General features: G+C 42.2%; 2 protein-coding genes across 4 annotated transcripts in view; one reads left to right on the top strand and one right to left on the bottom strand.

Moving 5' to 3' along the window:
- SOX6 (SRY-box transcription factor 6) overlaps positions 1-6218 on the bottom strand; it is a 438207-nt gene extending 431989 nt beyond the window's left edge. Inside the window, exon 1 of one of the 2 annotated variants that reach the window (XM_083403078.1) lies at positions 6046-6218. The gene's annotated coding sequence lies outside the window, so the exon portion shown is untranslated. The remainder of the gene's footprint in view (positions 1-6045) is intronic. The other variant, XM_083403070.1, reaches the window with a different exon arrangement.
- Positions 6219-8538: 2320 nt separating this feature from the next.
- Positions 8539-14764, top strand: LOC310663816 (small acidic protein). Of its 2 annotated transcripts, none has more exons than XM_083412256.1 (5): positions 8539-8789; positions 10878-10961; positions 11993-12053; positions 12715-12824; positions 14228-14764. In XM_083412256.1, exons 1-5 carry the CDS (start codon positions 8724-8726, stop codon positions 14429-14431), a joined length of 525 nt encoding a protein of 174 aa, XP_083268382.1. In that variant the 5' UTR covers positions 8539-8723; the 3' UTR covers positions 14432-14764. The 2 variants fall into 2 exon arrangements, with proteins under 2 accessions (XP_083268382.1, XP_083268383.1); XM_083412257.1 differs by having other exon boundaries at positions 8564-8789; positions 10859-10961.
- The last annotated feature ends 1119 nt before the right edge of the window (positions 14765-15883 follow it).

The following is a 15883-nucleotide window of genomic DNA, read 5'->3' as shown; positions in this document are numbered from 1 at the left end:
TCACCCCATCTGTCCAGAGTGGCACTGTGTCTTCTCATGTGGCACTACACCAGTTACAGAGCACAGGTGCCAAATATATGCTTAACTCAAAACCCTGAGAAAATGCAGCAAATGACTTCCCTGCAAGAAAAATGGCATCTCCTGCCAAACTGGATTCATGCTTCATTAGAAAAGGGTGGCAAGGATTGCCATTGAAAACCTCACCGAGAAATGACCACTCTTAACATTGTCATCTAGCTTGAGGCCCTTCTGCTTTGGAGTGTATATCTCACATTGTGAGGTTCACAAGGAGTTCCGCTAGTTGTACTGGATTTTAGAACAGTTACAGCTGAAGGCATAAACACAGTGCCTGTACATACAGTGCTACTCTTGAGGAATTCCCCTGGTGCCCAAAAAGCACCCCAGGCCTCCCTTCGACTCACTGTCCTCTTGGTCATGAGGTGGTAACCATGGTAATTCCACCCCACCATCTGCCACAAAGCACTTAAAGGTGAAAGAGGCAGTGAGTGGAGTGTTTCCAAGGGTGAAATGAACACCCGAGTAGATAAACAGAAAGTGGGGTGAATGAAGAGGGCAGGAGCACAAGGGAGGAAATCTGGGAAGCTTGTGGGGAGGAAAACATGGCAGCCAAGTGGGAGAAAGAAGGGTAGCATAGGAATCATGGGGGGAGGGAGAGAAAGAGAAGGTACACATGTATGAAAACATATTCAATCCATCTAAACCAGAGCTTTCCAAACTGTGTGTTGCGACATGTTAGTGTGCCAGCTGCAGTGTATAGGTGTGTCACTTCTCCCGGGGCTGGAAAGGTGTTAGTTTAATCACCAGTTTGCTAGGAAAACTGAATTACTGTGTTGCAAAATGATGCATGTCTAAAAAGTGTGTCACCCAAAGTCTGGAGAGCTCTGATCTAAACAGGTCCTCTTGAAATAGTATAATCAAATCACAAGTCAAAACACAGATCACATTGTCTCAATTACCTGAACCTTAAAAATAATAGATCTAGTGCTTTCTAGCACTGAATAACATAAAGACATGGACCCAAAGCATAGATCCTTGTGGATTCTCAAATCTTTTTTACAAATTATCATCTCAAAACCACCATCAAATCGTAGGTCGCCTCTGTGTCCACAGATCTGTTCTGTGGTTTGTTGGTGGTTTTGTTGTAATTCTGTTGTAATTTTGTGTCAAAATCATGAAAATCCATGAGAATCTGTGGCTTGGATCAATGTTTTTGTGGTGCTGTAGGAATTGTTACTGTGCAATCTGCCATTGTATGGTTTAATTTGATAGTGGGGGTGGATCCCATGTAAAATCATACATATTCAAGAGGATCTGTCAGCTGGATCTGACTTTTATCCAGACCATTTGGAAAAACAAATGATATGTGTGTGCGCTTTTTCTGTCTGTTGTGGGGATGGGGAGAGACTGGCCCAGGGGAGGGCAGAGAGAAGCAGCTGCATGGGGTGATGCCTGTAGCACTCTCCCAAAATTCCCAACAGGCCCCCCCCCAAAAAGGTTGGCAACCCCGAACATATTGCCAACCTTGTCAAAAACAGGTTGACATCACAGAACTGAACACACAGTTTTGTGCACACAAAACTGTGTACACTGAGAATGAATACACAGAAGTGAAGTAATATATGGGTCAGGCTATCAAGGATGCAAAAAAAGTCAATAATTAATTCCCCCCTCCCCACGATTTATAGGAGGCACAAGAGCCAGTGATGTGTCAGAGAGACAGAGGAGACACAGCATGAAATGTAGCTAATAGGAGGAGGGTGAGCCGTTTGTGGCCTGATGACCCTTCCCTTCCATCTTGGCATAGATCTTCTTCTTCATAGTTCTAGATAATGCTATTCTTCTGTGTCCAATACCATGTCATATTGTTATGCTTCAGATTCAACAAGTTAAAAGTGTACCCTGATGCTGCACGTGGAATTGCTGTTCCCAAAGCTATGACAACGATTTTGCCAAGTAATGTGTTTGCAGCTGCTTCATTGGCTGCAAGTTATAACCAACCAAAGTCACAATTCTGCAGTTAGAGCAAAGCAAGTTGGGTGGGGAATACAGGTAATAACGTTATTCTTTTAAATTACTAGTTCTTAGTCTTATTGTGGGGCAGGGGATTCCCTTTAAGGGGAGTTGATATACAACTCAGGCTGCTATTGGGTACTTGGTTAAACCAGTTTCAATTTAACTGGGAAGAGCTCTGAGCCAGACAACGTAAGTAGATCATTGCAACCTGAGAATTATCTGAGATTTTTTTAATGGGAATCCAAATCCCCTTCTGAAATGCAATGGGCTACATTGCAGGTGTAGAGATGTAACCATGAGCTGCCCAGCAGGGTATACTACTCATTCAGTTCACCCTGTAGCGTAGGGATAAAACAATGGATAACAATCCATGTACTCTTTCCACTTCAGCCCAACCTGCAATAGGGTTCTAATACTCCTGGAATGAACAGCTATGGGACAGCTGCATATTCCTGCATTGCAGTGGGTTGGACTAGATGATCCCCAGTGTCTCTTCCAACTCTACAATTCTATGAATTGATTGGAATCTCCAGTTCTACAGTGCTTTTAAAGACACTGTTTCACACTAAATAAGAAAGAGCATGAACTCTTCACTTTGCTGCTACCTATTGGGCTATTTTGGGAGTTGAGTAGGGTAGAGATACTGGTATTTAATCCAAGGCTGGCTCTATACAAAGGGGGGAAATGCTATAAATAAGTCATAAATTAAATTGTTATAACAAAAGTAAAAAAGACTCTATGTAAAATTGCATAGACAAAGTTTTGTGCTCTACAGCGCCATCTGGTGGCACGTGTTAATAATTACAGGTCAGTAGCCGTCTTGATCTGCCGTAGTCGAAACAAAATAAAAAAAAAAATCCTTCCAGTAACACCTTAGAGACCAACTAAGTTTGTTATTGGTATGAGCATTCATGTGCATGCACACTTCTTCAGATACACTGAAACAAAAGTCACCAGACCCTTATATATAGTGAGAGGGTAGGGAGGGGCATTACTCAGAAGGGTGGTGGGAATGGATGATTGGCTGATAGGTGTGGTGAACCTGTTGACGACTGATTATAACGCAGTCATTGCATTGTAACATGGCTAATACAGTGGTACCTCCGGTTACGAATGGGATCCGTTCCGGAGGCCCGGCCGTATCTTGAAGATTTTGTAACCGGAGGTGCCTGTTCTGCACATGCATGTGGTGCTGTAGAGTGCTTCTGTGCATACGCGAGGCGTGCAGAGCGCAAACACACTTCCAGGGTTGCCACGCTCGCAACCCGAAGTTTATGTTACCCGAAGGTGATGTAACCTGAGGGTCCACTGTATAGCCAAGTCCTACGATTCATAAAAATACTGGATTTCTACATTGATTTCTGCTTGGCAGCAGTCACTTCTGTTCTTGAGAGCACTTTAAAAGAGCCTCTTGGTGTGAACCAGGATTTGACCTATACAGACAATGAGATGGTTCCATCACTGAATGCTGTAGTCATCAACTGTTGAATGTGCACCTGTGAACCAGGCCTTGATGACCAACAGTTGGATTCTTGAAGTGATTCCTTTGAAAAGCATTGTGAGACCAAATCATATGGAAGCTTTCTCTGTGATATTTGATCTACAATGGTACCTCGGTTTAAGAACAGCCCTGTTTACAAACTATTCAGTTTATGAACTCCGCAAAACTGGAAGTAGTTTCCCGGTTTGAGAACTTTACCTCGGTCTAAGAATGGAAGCCGAACAGTGGAAGGGCACCAGCAACAGGATGCCTCATAAGGGAAATTAAGAACGGTTTCGGTTTAAGAACAGACTTCCGGAACGGATTAAGTTCGTAAACCGAGGTACCACTGTATGTTTGTTTGCTCACATGTGCAAGTGATTACTTGATGCTGTAGCCATCAAGTGTTGAACATGCATGTGTGAACCAGCCCAGTGTGGGCATGTAAAGAAAGAAGAAGCAAAAAGAAGAAGCATGAGATGTTCAACCATTTTCATAAGGGCTGTGAACTCCACTTTGCAAAGATAAATCTTTCCTAACTTTTTTATTGTTGCCATTCCCCAGTACAGTATAAACGAAAGCAAAATAGCAATCCTTTCTTATTTCCTCTGTCAATAAAAAGTAGTTTGGCTAGCACAGAAATCAAGATTTGTGAAAGCAGCAATCTTCACACTGATGTGTTCAAAACCGTTTTGTAAAAATGGGGGAGCATTTTAAAGAAAGGTTTTTATAATGGTTTCAAAAGTATGAAAGCCATTTCAGAATGAGAATATGTCTGTTCTTTATGTTCTTGAGCCTTAAAAGGACCTTTAAATGTTAACAGCCAAGGCAGTTTTCCTCAGACTGGTGCTCTTTATGGTACACACTCTTTTTGTTTCATAATAAAACAAAAGTAAGAACAGGTGGGAACTTTCACATGGTCACTCTCATTGACTATTACAAGTGATAATAGCAATAACAATATTTTTTCTATTCTGCTCTTCCATTGATACGCTCAGTGACTTACAGCAAATAAACAATAATCACAGCACTAAATAATATAAAACAGATAATACAGCAACATAATAAAATCACATTAACATCAGACAGTAAAAAAAGCCCACTAAAATAAAAGGCTCCTGTTTATGGAGTAAAACGCTCAAAGAGGGGCCCTCACAGATCTCAACTGACAGAGTATTCCAAGGCTACGGCATTACCACAGAAAACCCATTTCTTGTTCATCAGACTATTGTGGGATGGCACTTGGAACAGGGACCCCAAAGCTGATTTTAATGCCAAGGCAGGCTTAAGAGGAAGTAGGCAATAGTCCTTAAAGTCCTATCTAGGATATTTAAATTAGGCCGAAACCAGAAGTAGAGTTATCACCTCACAGTGGATGTACAGCTAAATTCCTATTTGCATCCTCCTCGTTTCAGTGCCATTTGCAGTGAAGTGAATCTTTCTTCATTACTGCCATGTCACTAATATGTGTAGCATAACCCAATTAAAAAGGTACAATGTATTATTTCAAGCCAGATTTATTTATTTCAGATATTCAAATACCACTCAATATTCAGGAAATCTAAGCATGTGCATTTTTTAACAAAAGCATGCAGAGAATTAGAACAATTAATATTCATCCTAAAAGCATAAAACTATCTTAATATGCCTGGTGAAATAAGAAGATCCTTGTTATATAATATCCATATATCACTTATATGATTAAACAGAGAGCGGTAGTCTCCAAATTTCTCTGCTCAGGGCTATCCTTCCCATGAAGCAATGTAATCTCCAACAACCAGCAGTTGATAATGAGGTGGGACTGAGGAACCATTTTCCTGCCTTCAATTTCTAACTGAAGGTAGCTACTGTTTTAATTGTTACATGCCTTCTGTATTCTTTTTATGATGGCAAACATACACAGGCAATTAATAAAATATCTGTCTGCAACACTGATTTAAAATTTCTGTATGGTTTTTATTATATATGTAATATATGTAATATGTTTGTTGTAAACTTCTTTGATTTTTTGTGTGAATAGCAGTATACAGAAATTGTGATAAATAAATAAAAGCTTGTGTTTAAAACCATATGGTAAATACCATCCTCTTATAAATCTATTACTGTTACTGTTAATTGCTTTGAGAACTGCTATGTTTGAAAACGAGTACACAAATACTGCAGTCAGTCAGTGAACTCTAGACCAAGGTCACCATTTTGATTTTTCTTTCAGTACAGTAGTGAAAATGTAGGGGCCCATCACTATTTCTATTTAAAATAGCATAAGAGAAAATTTTGAAATGGCTTTCAATCTCTCAAGTACTCTAGCCAAGGACTATGAGCCAGAGCTTATCAGGGCTCAGCCAACATCTGGAGCACTGAAGTAACAATCAAGAAATTAGTGTGTTTGAGCATATGTGCAGGCTCCTTTCCCTCAACTCCAAATCCCAAGAACAAAAGCTTCTAATAAAATAAACTGCAGAAAATTCTCAAGTTTTTAACATTATTAGATACAGGAAAGCTGAAGCAGGCTCTGCTTTAAGGCAGCTTACCTAGACTGAAGGGTGAGCTCTCTCCATCCTGGATGCAAAAAGGACTTTCCTCAGCTGCAATGCAGGTTACACTCAGGGAAGGTTTGTTTATGACAAATGACAGGGGAGTAACTGTGCTGCATGTTGGCTCTCTCTGGAGGGGTTGTGCTGAACCCCTGGTATTGGTAATCTTCTAGGGAGAGCATATGAGCACACCTGTAAGCAAGGGAATGAAGGGAAGGGTTAACTCCTTTCTCCAGTCCTGATCCGAATCACTCCTCTTTTCACAGCTGCCATTAGTATTTTATATAAATAATATATATATATGACAAAAATTAGGGACCTGAGACCAATCACAGCTCCTTGGTGCAGGCCTACTGCATGGTCCCCAAGACATTTTGTTGCCTGAGGTGTAGGACAAGATGTGACCACTCCCTAATTCCAAGTACTGTACTGTACAGAAACTAACCATACTGGCAGCTGAATTTTAAGCAGCGGCAATGGAGTATTCTGCCACACCTGAAATCCCACACACGTCTATTCTCTTTTTGCTGCTTCCCATGCTCAGCATGTCACCTGAGGCAGCTGCCTCACTTTCATGGTAGGGTGGGCCATGTACATATTTTTAGAGAAAACATGTCTCTTCCAAAATTTATTCATCGCACATGTGCAGGAATGGACACTCGGGTATTATTTTATTCATCAGGTATGGGACAAGTGTTGTGGCACAAAGTGGGGGGGGTGTGTGTTCACACACAAAAAGAATAATAAAATAAGCTGCCCCCCCCAAAAAAAATAAGCTGCCCCACAATGGACTTGGAGAGCAACTCCATTTCCCCCAACTTATTTTGGATTTGGGCCCCAGCTTTGCTGCGAGGTCCACTCATATATGGGCAGAGTCTGACATACACAAACAAATGCTCAGAAATTATAAGCCATAACCAAAGTGTCACAGCATATGCACCATATTTGTTTAAGCTCAAGGCTATAGAGAGTCATCACTCTAGAGGTACTCTGGCTTGAAAATAAATCTAAAATGTAACAATCCACATTCTGTTGCATTTTGAGTTAAAATGCTCTCCTACTGCGATTGACAGAATTGATATGATTGCTTGGTAATAACTACAATTCCGTAAACTACACTGATGGTATGCCATTACTGCCTGAGCTACAGTGGAAAAAATGGAGACTTTTTATCTGCTCCAACAATGTATATAAACTTTCTCCTTCCTTCAGTGTTCACTCAGATGGGACAGCGTGAGAAACCTGTGGCTCTCCATGTTGCTGGACATCTCTGACCTTTGGCCATGCTGGCTGGGGCTGATGGAGGGCTACGGATTCCATACCAATAATTGAAAGTTATATTAAATCTGACTACTTGATTTCTTTTTCAAAAACAGCTCTGAGAAAGATAAGAGTTTACAAAGTGAATTTCTGAATCTTTTTAGTGGCTTAATTGTAGCCTGTTTGATTTTACCGTTGTTAGCCGCTCTGAGCCCAGCTTCGGCTGGGGAGGGTGGGATATAAATAAAATTTAATTATTATTTATTATTTACTTGCTGCTTTTGTTTTATCTGCTAGTTCTTTTCCTGTCTTCAGAATGTTACTATATTTATAATTTTTCTTGTTATTTTCACTGTATTTGTACCCTCCCCTAATTTTATTATTCACCTTGAACTTTTTGGAAAAGGCGGAATACTGTACAGTATTTATACTTTAAATAAGAAGCAAGTCCTTCCCACTTCCCAGCAGCAAGCCGCATCTCCTGGGCCATGCTGTATTCTGGTCCTGGGCTCACCCCAGAACCTTTTACAGCTATTATTTCAGCAACAGGCAGTCCTTATTACTTTTGCACAAAATTGGTAAGACTAGACCACACAAAAATCAAGCCATGCCGTTTCAAAATATGCCACGGAAATTAACGGGATTTACTGCCACATCAAGCGTTTAGGACTGATTTTGAGATAATGTTCCGTGGACGCCTCTGCATGTTTACTCAAAAGTAACCCCCACTGTGTTCAATGGCGCTTACTAACAAAGGTAAATGTGCACAGGACTGCTGCCTTACATTTTCTCAAGAGGGAATTCTAGCCTAACCCATAAAATTTGTGGCAGAGGAGAATGTTATCAGTTGAATCCGTGCTCAGTAAGCTACCCTCTTTTTTGATGGGGAGGGAGAGAGAAGGAGAGCAAAATGCAAAAAGAAACATCCTCAACACCGGAGGAAGCATGAATGAGGGGGGAAACACAGAATCTACAGACGCGACCAACCACCGATCAAATTGTTTCCTTTCCCCGCCCATCTCGCCGACAGCCAATCACCAGCGAGGGGAGGAGCGAGCGAGCGAGAGACGGAGAAAGCGCGCAGATATGTCGCAGAGGCTTGTGGGATTTGGAGTTCCTTTCCGAGAGTTCGCATAGCATAGCAGCAAGTGGTTAGAAGGATAAAAACTACAACTCCCAAGAAGGGGAAAGCGCGGGGGGGGGGAGACAGACGGGGAGGGAGAAAGAAAGACCCGCCGCCTGACCTAAGCGGGAGTTCTTTCTCTGCCTCGCGCGCTTGCGCCGTGGGAAGCCCTGCGAGGAGGCGGAGGCGGAGGAATAGGAAGCCGCGATTGGGGCCGCCGAAGCTCGGGCTGCGAGCGAGCAGGGCCGGGAAGTGGCCCTCGGGGCGGGCTGCTGATCGCGGCGGCTGCAAGATGAGCGCCGCCAGGGAGTCCCAGCCTGAGCGCGGCCACGGAGTGAAGCGAGCGGCCTCCCCCGATGTGAATAAGGGCGGCTGGGGGAGGAAGTGGGGTTGGGGAGCGGGGGGAGGGGAGGCGGCGGGGGGAGGGGGAAGGGGCTTCTTCCTGTCCCGCCGCTCATCTGCGGGGCCCTTGCTCGCTCCTTGCCCCGAGGAGAGTTGCAAAGTGGGCCGGGAGGTCAGGATTCTTTCGTCCAGCTGTGGCCCCTTTCGCCGCGCAGTTTGCCACGCGGCGACGTCTCCTGTGCCCCAAGTGCGGGGAAGTTCTCCTTGCGGCTTGGCAGAGAGAAGGGACACTGTGACTGACTTGCTCGGTGGCCCTTGTTCCCGCAAGCCCCGTCCCCCCTTTCTCCATGTTGGGCTTGTGCATATTGTAGTCCCCCGCCTTAGTTTTGGGGGAATGGCATGTCCTAAGCAACCCTGAGGCGAAAGGCGCGCTTTCATAGACGTTTAGGCCCTGGTTTGGCATGCAGAAAAGCTCTAACACGTGTAGCAGCCTCGTCTGGAGGCGGGGAGGAGGAGGCGTGCATCGGGCCTGTGTGTGTTATTCACGTGTGAATATTTAACTAGATATTTAATGTCAAGCGATCTAGGGGAAATAGCTAGAGAACTTTATTGCACACGCAGGTGGGCCAACCATACTTTTTAAAGGGCGCCTGTAAAACCAAAGCGACCCTAAAGTCCCTTGGTTCTCTGTGTTTGTGTACATCAGTTGTGGATCCTGTCCCAGCTACTGCTCAGAAGTGGGTAGAGCAACCAAAATAAAGTAAAATGTGTATCTGAGCACTAAGAATGATGTTAGGTAGGAAATGTAGGAATGATTGGAATGCTAACCTTCCGTCCACATAAACATGGCCAAGGTGTGGTGGTGAAATGAGACCCAACTAAATCATATGTGAAACAACTTTGAATGTGCCTGATTGAGTTAGCAAAGTTCCATGGGGACAACAAAATAAAACATTGTATGCTCACATATGCTATAAAACATTACCTATATAACACAAACATGTGAAAACAGAAAGTTCCCCAATGCCTAAAAGTGAGTTGAAAGCAAGAACAATGCTTTATATTATAATCATCCAAGCCACTTGTGTGGGAATTGATGGGAGTACAAAAAAGTATTGATATCTAAAGCCTACAGGGAGTTAAATAGCTTAATAAAATTCACAACAAATGTATCTGCAGACATGAAAGGGGACATGGGATTTACTGGGATACCACCTGCAAGGCACTTCTATTAGCCAAATAGCTGCCTTTATTTCTGAGTTCATTATGGAGGACTTGATTAATGATAGGATAAAAGCAGGACAGTCAAATTCAATGCAATGCAGCACTTGTACATTGTGGGCAACTTTTGATTAATTCTATGATGTCTGAAGCAGCTTTTAATTCTATGGTTCACTTTTCTCAAAAGAGAATTTTGGTAGAGAGGGTGATAGCTTGCTTCCATTTGCTGGTGTGTTTGGCTGTGCTATAAGTGCTGCAGCCTCATATGGTAGGTTTCTGAAGGAGCTGATCACATCCAAACAGTGACAAGGTGGAAAATAGGCATATTCTTTCAGTTAATTGAAAATGTGTTACTGATCCCTGATAATCCCAGTAACCAGTAAACTGCAACGATTAATTCACCCCACTTTTCAGATTGTCAACATGTATTTTCAGATAGTGCTAGCTACTACTTAACTGGGCTTTCATGGAAATCATGCTTACTTTACAGGTGGTTAAATAAGCTTTGCATTTTTAGCCTCCTTTTTAAAAAAAAAGTCTTCCTGATCTTGTTTAAACGCAGCTATAAATTTTCCACTTCCCTTGAAAGGAGCTGGTCATTTCCACAGCCTCCACAACCTGCTTCTAGGGCTGTAGTTTGCTACTAGCCATTAATAGGTGCCTTCAAGAAGCTGTTGCCTTGTGGGTAGTAGCTTTGCTGATTGGGGTTTAACGATCCCCATTAACAAGTGTGTGACTCTGAACTTGAATGATCATGGCTGTACCCCTAAAACAAAAGCTGTACATTATGTTCAGAATGTATGATAAAGTAATTGAAAATGTATGCATGCAATCGACTTATCTTTCTTTTTAACGTGACCACAGGCCACCTTCTGTCTTGCAGCTTGGATCTAGCAGCTGGGAGGCAGCAGACCTGGGTAATGAAGAAAGAAAGCAAAAGTTCTTGAGACTTATGGGTGCTGCAAAGGTGAGGCTTTATCTTCCATCTAAACAGTTCATTGGGCCACAGAGGAAACTTGTATAGAAGAACCTTCTAAACTTATTCTTTCACTGATCATGCTTGGTTTACTTCACTCATTTTGATAAGCATACAAGGGGTGACAATCCATTCATCTTGATGTTATTGTAAGGCATGCATTATCTATAGCTGCTCTCTGAAAGGAAAAAAATAGTTGAGCTGTGGCACTCTCATGTATTGGGAATAATGCTGTTCAATTTTATTATTGTTTAAACAAGCAAGTTACTATGTTTCAGTGAACATAGGGGAACAAATATTTTGCTAGTATGATTGTTAACTGATACTCTGAAGGATGAACAGAATAAATCTTAATGCAGCAGCCAGTCAAGATTACAGCTGAATAGTTTTTCAAGTAAGATGCTTGAGACAATATGGGGAGAGTGCTGTTTCACTCTGGTCCTGCTTGTGGTCCTGCTGGATGGGCCTTTAGTCTCATCCAGCAGAGCTCGTTATGTTATTAGGTAACTGGGCTCTGTAGAGGTAGGCTGATGCAGCAGTTTCACAGCAAACATCCAAGTGCTTCATAGATGATAGAATGGAAGCTAATGTCATCAAGAAGAAAAATGTGTTTTATGATACTTGTACTCCTCATATAGTATGAAACTGGTTCTATGTTGGACTTCCATATTTGAATCTCTGATTATTTTTATTTTTGCTTTTATTCTTGATTTCCTCCATAATTACTTACAGCATCTGGTTGTTTCATTTTATCAGTTTGGACATATGAAATCTGCATGCTAGAACATTGATATGAAACAAACAAAAAGCTGATTTTAAAAATATGATGAAGTTAATGCTGGGCATTAACAGAATGTAACTCTCTGAAAGCTGGCACAATAATTTTATGATACTTACAAATAATGTCTATGGCAAGGTGACCCATGGAGCATAAAAACCTGCAAAGTGCTGCAGAATTCATTGTTGTGATTTGCTTCAAGAGACAGCAATTGTTCTCAAATAATAGCTTTATTTTCTTTTAGAAAGAGCATACTGGCCGCCTTGTTATTGGAGACCACAGATCAACTTCTCATTTTAGAACAGGTCAGTCTAAATTAAGTGGAAGTAAATTTATGTATCTTTTAATGAAGTGTGACTGTTTTTCAGGAAGTCCCTTTTTTTTGGCTGAATAGCAGCTTTGTCAAGGCTACCCACTAAGCTTCATAAAGCAAGGATTTGAACTCAAAACCATCTCCCAGGCCACTAAAACCACACTGGCTCTTTGGCAAGCTGAATGAGAGCAGGAGCACCCCACAATGTGCAACCCATTGGCCTAAGGCATACATTGTCTCTTACTTACTGGACACAGGCATGCCATGAACAAATCATGCTTTACCAACAAATGTCTGGAGCTTCTGCTTCTGGATAATGTTTTTGTCTTGCCATCAAATAAGCTTCATGGTTTAAATTAATTAGCTGTGCTGTTTTGGTTCACTTCAGATTTCATTAGCAATTTTCAATTGGGATTACGCATCTTCTGCCATTGGTGGGAGCAAAGCTTTCCCTAGGACAATTGCTTTCAAGGCTTTTGAAGCTGTTCTGTCCCTTTGTTTTAGTACATGTCTATAATGAAGCACTAGCAAGGCATGGTGATTCGCATGAAGTATTCTGACTCTAAAAGGCCTTACGCTCCTGCTTTTGTGTTGTAATTAGATGTTTGTTTGTTAGTTTGACTGGATGGTAACCAACGTGTATGAACATATAGGGGAAGAAGACAAGAAGATGAATGATGAGCTAGAAACTCAGTTCCAGCAAAGCATGGATAGCACCATGTCAGGAAGGAACCGGCGGCATTGTGGTCTCGGCTTCAGTGAGGTAATCATGTTTAACTTGAAATAGTGACTCAAGAAGTTGTGTTTCTCTAGAAGCCAAACACACAGAGAACACAACAGAAGCACAGTTTTGTACAGTGCATGCTGCTTAAGTATGTCAAACTGTCGCATGGCACATACACAAGCCTATCCATTCCTCAGGCCACACTTTACAACTGCTGTATTTTAGCCAGTGGGCCAGTGTAGTCAGCTGCTGCAGTCTGTAAACTTTGCCCACTGGAATTGTAGTTCTTGGAGGGCTGGAGGTTTTCCCACATTCACGAAGAGGCATTATAATTTAGCATCACCACAACATTCCCTTGCTTCTGCCTTGAATTCATAAGAAGATACAGCTTAGAGCAGGGACGGCTAACTGAAATCAACCCTCAATACTTTATTTGACCTTTGGAGCTGTGCCAAATTCTTACCTTCTTGTGGTAAAAGGTTTCCCCCAAAGTTTTACTCGCAAGGCAGGAGAGAATGGTTTTCAACATTTTGCCACGCTTTCTTTGGGTTTTGTTTGTAATGTCTTCGCCATGCCAAAATGCACATTCTCCCATTTGCTCTGGCGCTCTTGCCTGTTCCATAACTTCATCGTGAAGCTTGATTGATCACTATTTAGTTAGGTTACGCAACAAAACATTGCATGTGTTAAGTCTGGTGGCTTCCAAAATGCAGAAGTTGGCCATCCCTAGCTTAGAGCAAATGCCTGGTTTTGCATGGCTATGGGCTTATCTCTGGTGAAACGAGGCTGTAACCCTCTACCTGCTTACATGGGATTCTGAGTGCGTGTATATTGCGCTGTCGCGTACTTCAAAATTTTGCTATATGAAGGGGCCTCAACATGGCTGCTTTGTTTCCTTAATGATACATCCATCATTTTATTTGTATGCTGCCTTTCCATAGTTTGAACCCTGCTCAAGGTGGCTTACAACGAATAGAAATGCTGCTCATCAGCCTCAGCTTTTGTAGCTGGAGTCAAATCAGGGCCCACACCTCCCAGGCCAGGTGGGAAAGAGCCAGTGTGGTGTAGTGGTTAAGAGCGGTAGTCACGTAATCTGGGTAACCGGGTTCGCGTCTCCGCTCCTCCACATGCAGCTGCTGGGTGACCTTGGACCAGTCACAGTCTCTCAGCCCCACTCACCTCACAGAGTGTTTGTTGTGGGGGAGGAAGGGAAAGGAGAATGTTAGCCGCTTTGAGACTCCTTAAAGGGAGTGAAAGGCGGGATATCAAATCCAAACTCTTCTTCTTCTTCTTCTTCCAGGACTCAGCCAAGATGCAAAACTCATTAAGATGATTTTACATGGGCTTTGTTTGTTACGTTGAAACATCCATTTTTCAGTATGACTTTTAAAAAAAGGGACGGGAAGTTTTTGCATTTTCTGTAATCTGAATTTTTCTTTTAGTTTGAAGAAGACAAGGGAGAGCCAGAGGATACAAGAGACTCTCTGGAGCCAGAAAGCTCAGAGGACTCGGAAAGTGATTCTGAGTCTGAGCAAGAAGAGGCTACAGAATCTACTGAAAAGCACAGCGATGCTGAAGATCCTCAAGCTAAGAAAAATTCAAAAAGCAACTATAAAATGATGTTTGTTAAATCCAGTGGTACATAACTACAGATCAAATCTGCCTTTAAGCAAAGTAAGCCTTATGGTTACAGTGCAAAGTATTGGACTGCCTACAGCACAGACCTTTCTATTATGGTTTGAATAAGGCCCTTTTAGAGAGAGAATAGTGTTTGCTTTTCCATCGCCATGAAACTATTTTTATCAGCATGACTGTATCCATTTTGTTTTGTAAAGTATGAAAATAAAATTGGGCTGGTTGTGGGGAGGGTGCAAGTTAGTTCTCGATCCCCTTTTACATAATTCTTCTGTCCCCCTTCCTATTCCATGATGGCTATCAAACCTTTCTTAAGCTTGTTAAAATGATTTATCGAAATGATACTTGATGTCTTTAAGTGTGGTTTATTTTTTAAAGCAGCACACTGGGTTTTGAATGATATAATTATTAAAAAGTGAGAATTGGAGCTCCTTTGTCTTGCTGGCATCCCAAAAGGGAACAGCATTTTAGGATGTGCCCAGCCCTGGCTTTTAGTGTGGTGGACTTCTAATATCAGAGTTGTGCATGCGTGTGAAAGAGAGAGAAAGGGATGCATGTATGAGAGAGAAACTGATTAGCCAAAGGAAGTTTGGATAAAGAATTAACAGACAAAATGTTCAGTGAGGGGAGTAACCTTAACATACACATTTGTAAGTTAACTGTGTTGTATCTGTGTATACATTATTGGTCTTTAAAGCTTCACTGGCAGAAACCCTGAAAAGGTTAAGGAGACTTTAACAGAGTGGGTTGAAAGGAGAGTAGGTACCTGAATGTGAAAAGTTTCAGTACTCCAGTACAAACAACCTGCCTCAATTTTCTCTTAAGTACATTAACTAACAACTTTTACAGTGGTACCTCGGGTTAAGTACTTAATTTGTTCTGGAGGTCTGTTCTTAACCTGAGCTACCACTTTAGCTAATGGGGCCTCCCATTGCCGCCGCGCCACTGCCGCACAATTTCTGTTCTCATCCTGAGGTAAAGTTCTTAACCCGAGGTATTAGTTCTGGGTTAGCAGAGTCTGTAACCTGAAGCGTATGTAACCTGAGGTACCACTTTATCTAAATTATACATTTTAATTAGTAGTACATTGGAATCATTTTTGCTTGGTTTCAGTGTGAAACCATTTTTCCTCAGAACTTGATACTGTTTTGGTCTTTTACCTACATTATATTGATTTTGCATAACCATTCCAGCTAGAGCCTGCGAAGAGAGTTTGATGCTGTTGCTGCGGTTCTTCCAAATGAGTTATACCCATCCAGTGTTTTACAGAACGTACAGTGGATGCTCGGGTTGTGAACGTGGTCCATGCGGGTGGCATGTTCGCAACCCGCCGCGGCACGTCTGCGCATGCACAGGTTGTGATTCAGCGCTTCTTTGTACGCGCAAAGCGCAATTTAGCGCTTCTGCGCATGTGCGACCGCCGAAACTCAGAAGTAACCCATTCCGGTACTTTCGGGTTGCGG

Source organism: Podarcis tiliguerta, assembly GCF_965153285.1.
Source record: "Podarcis tiliguerta genome assembly, chromosome: 1".
Classification (NCBI taxonomy): Eukaryota; Metazoa; Chordata; class Lepidosauria; order Squamata; family Lacertidae; genus Podarcis; species Podarcis tiliguerta.
This window is presented reverse-complemented; position numbering and strand designations above follow the sequence as displayed.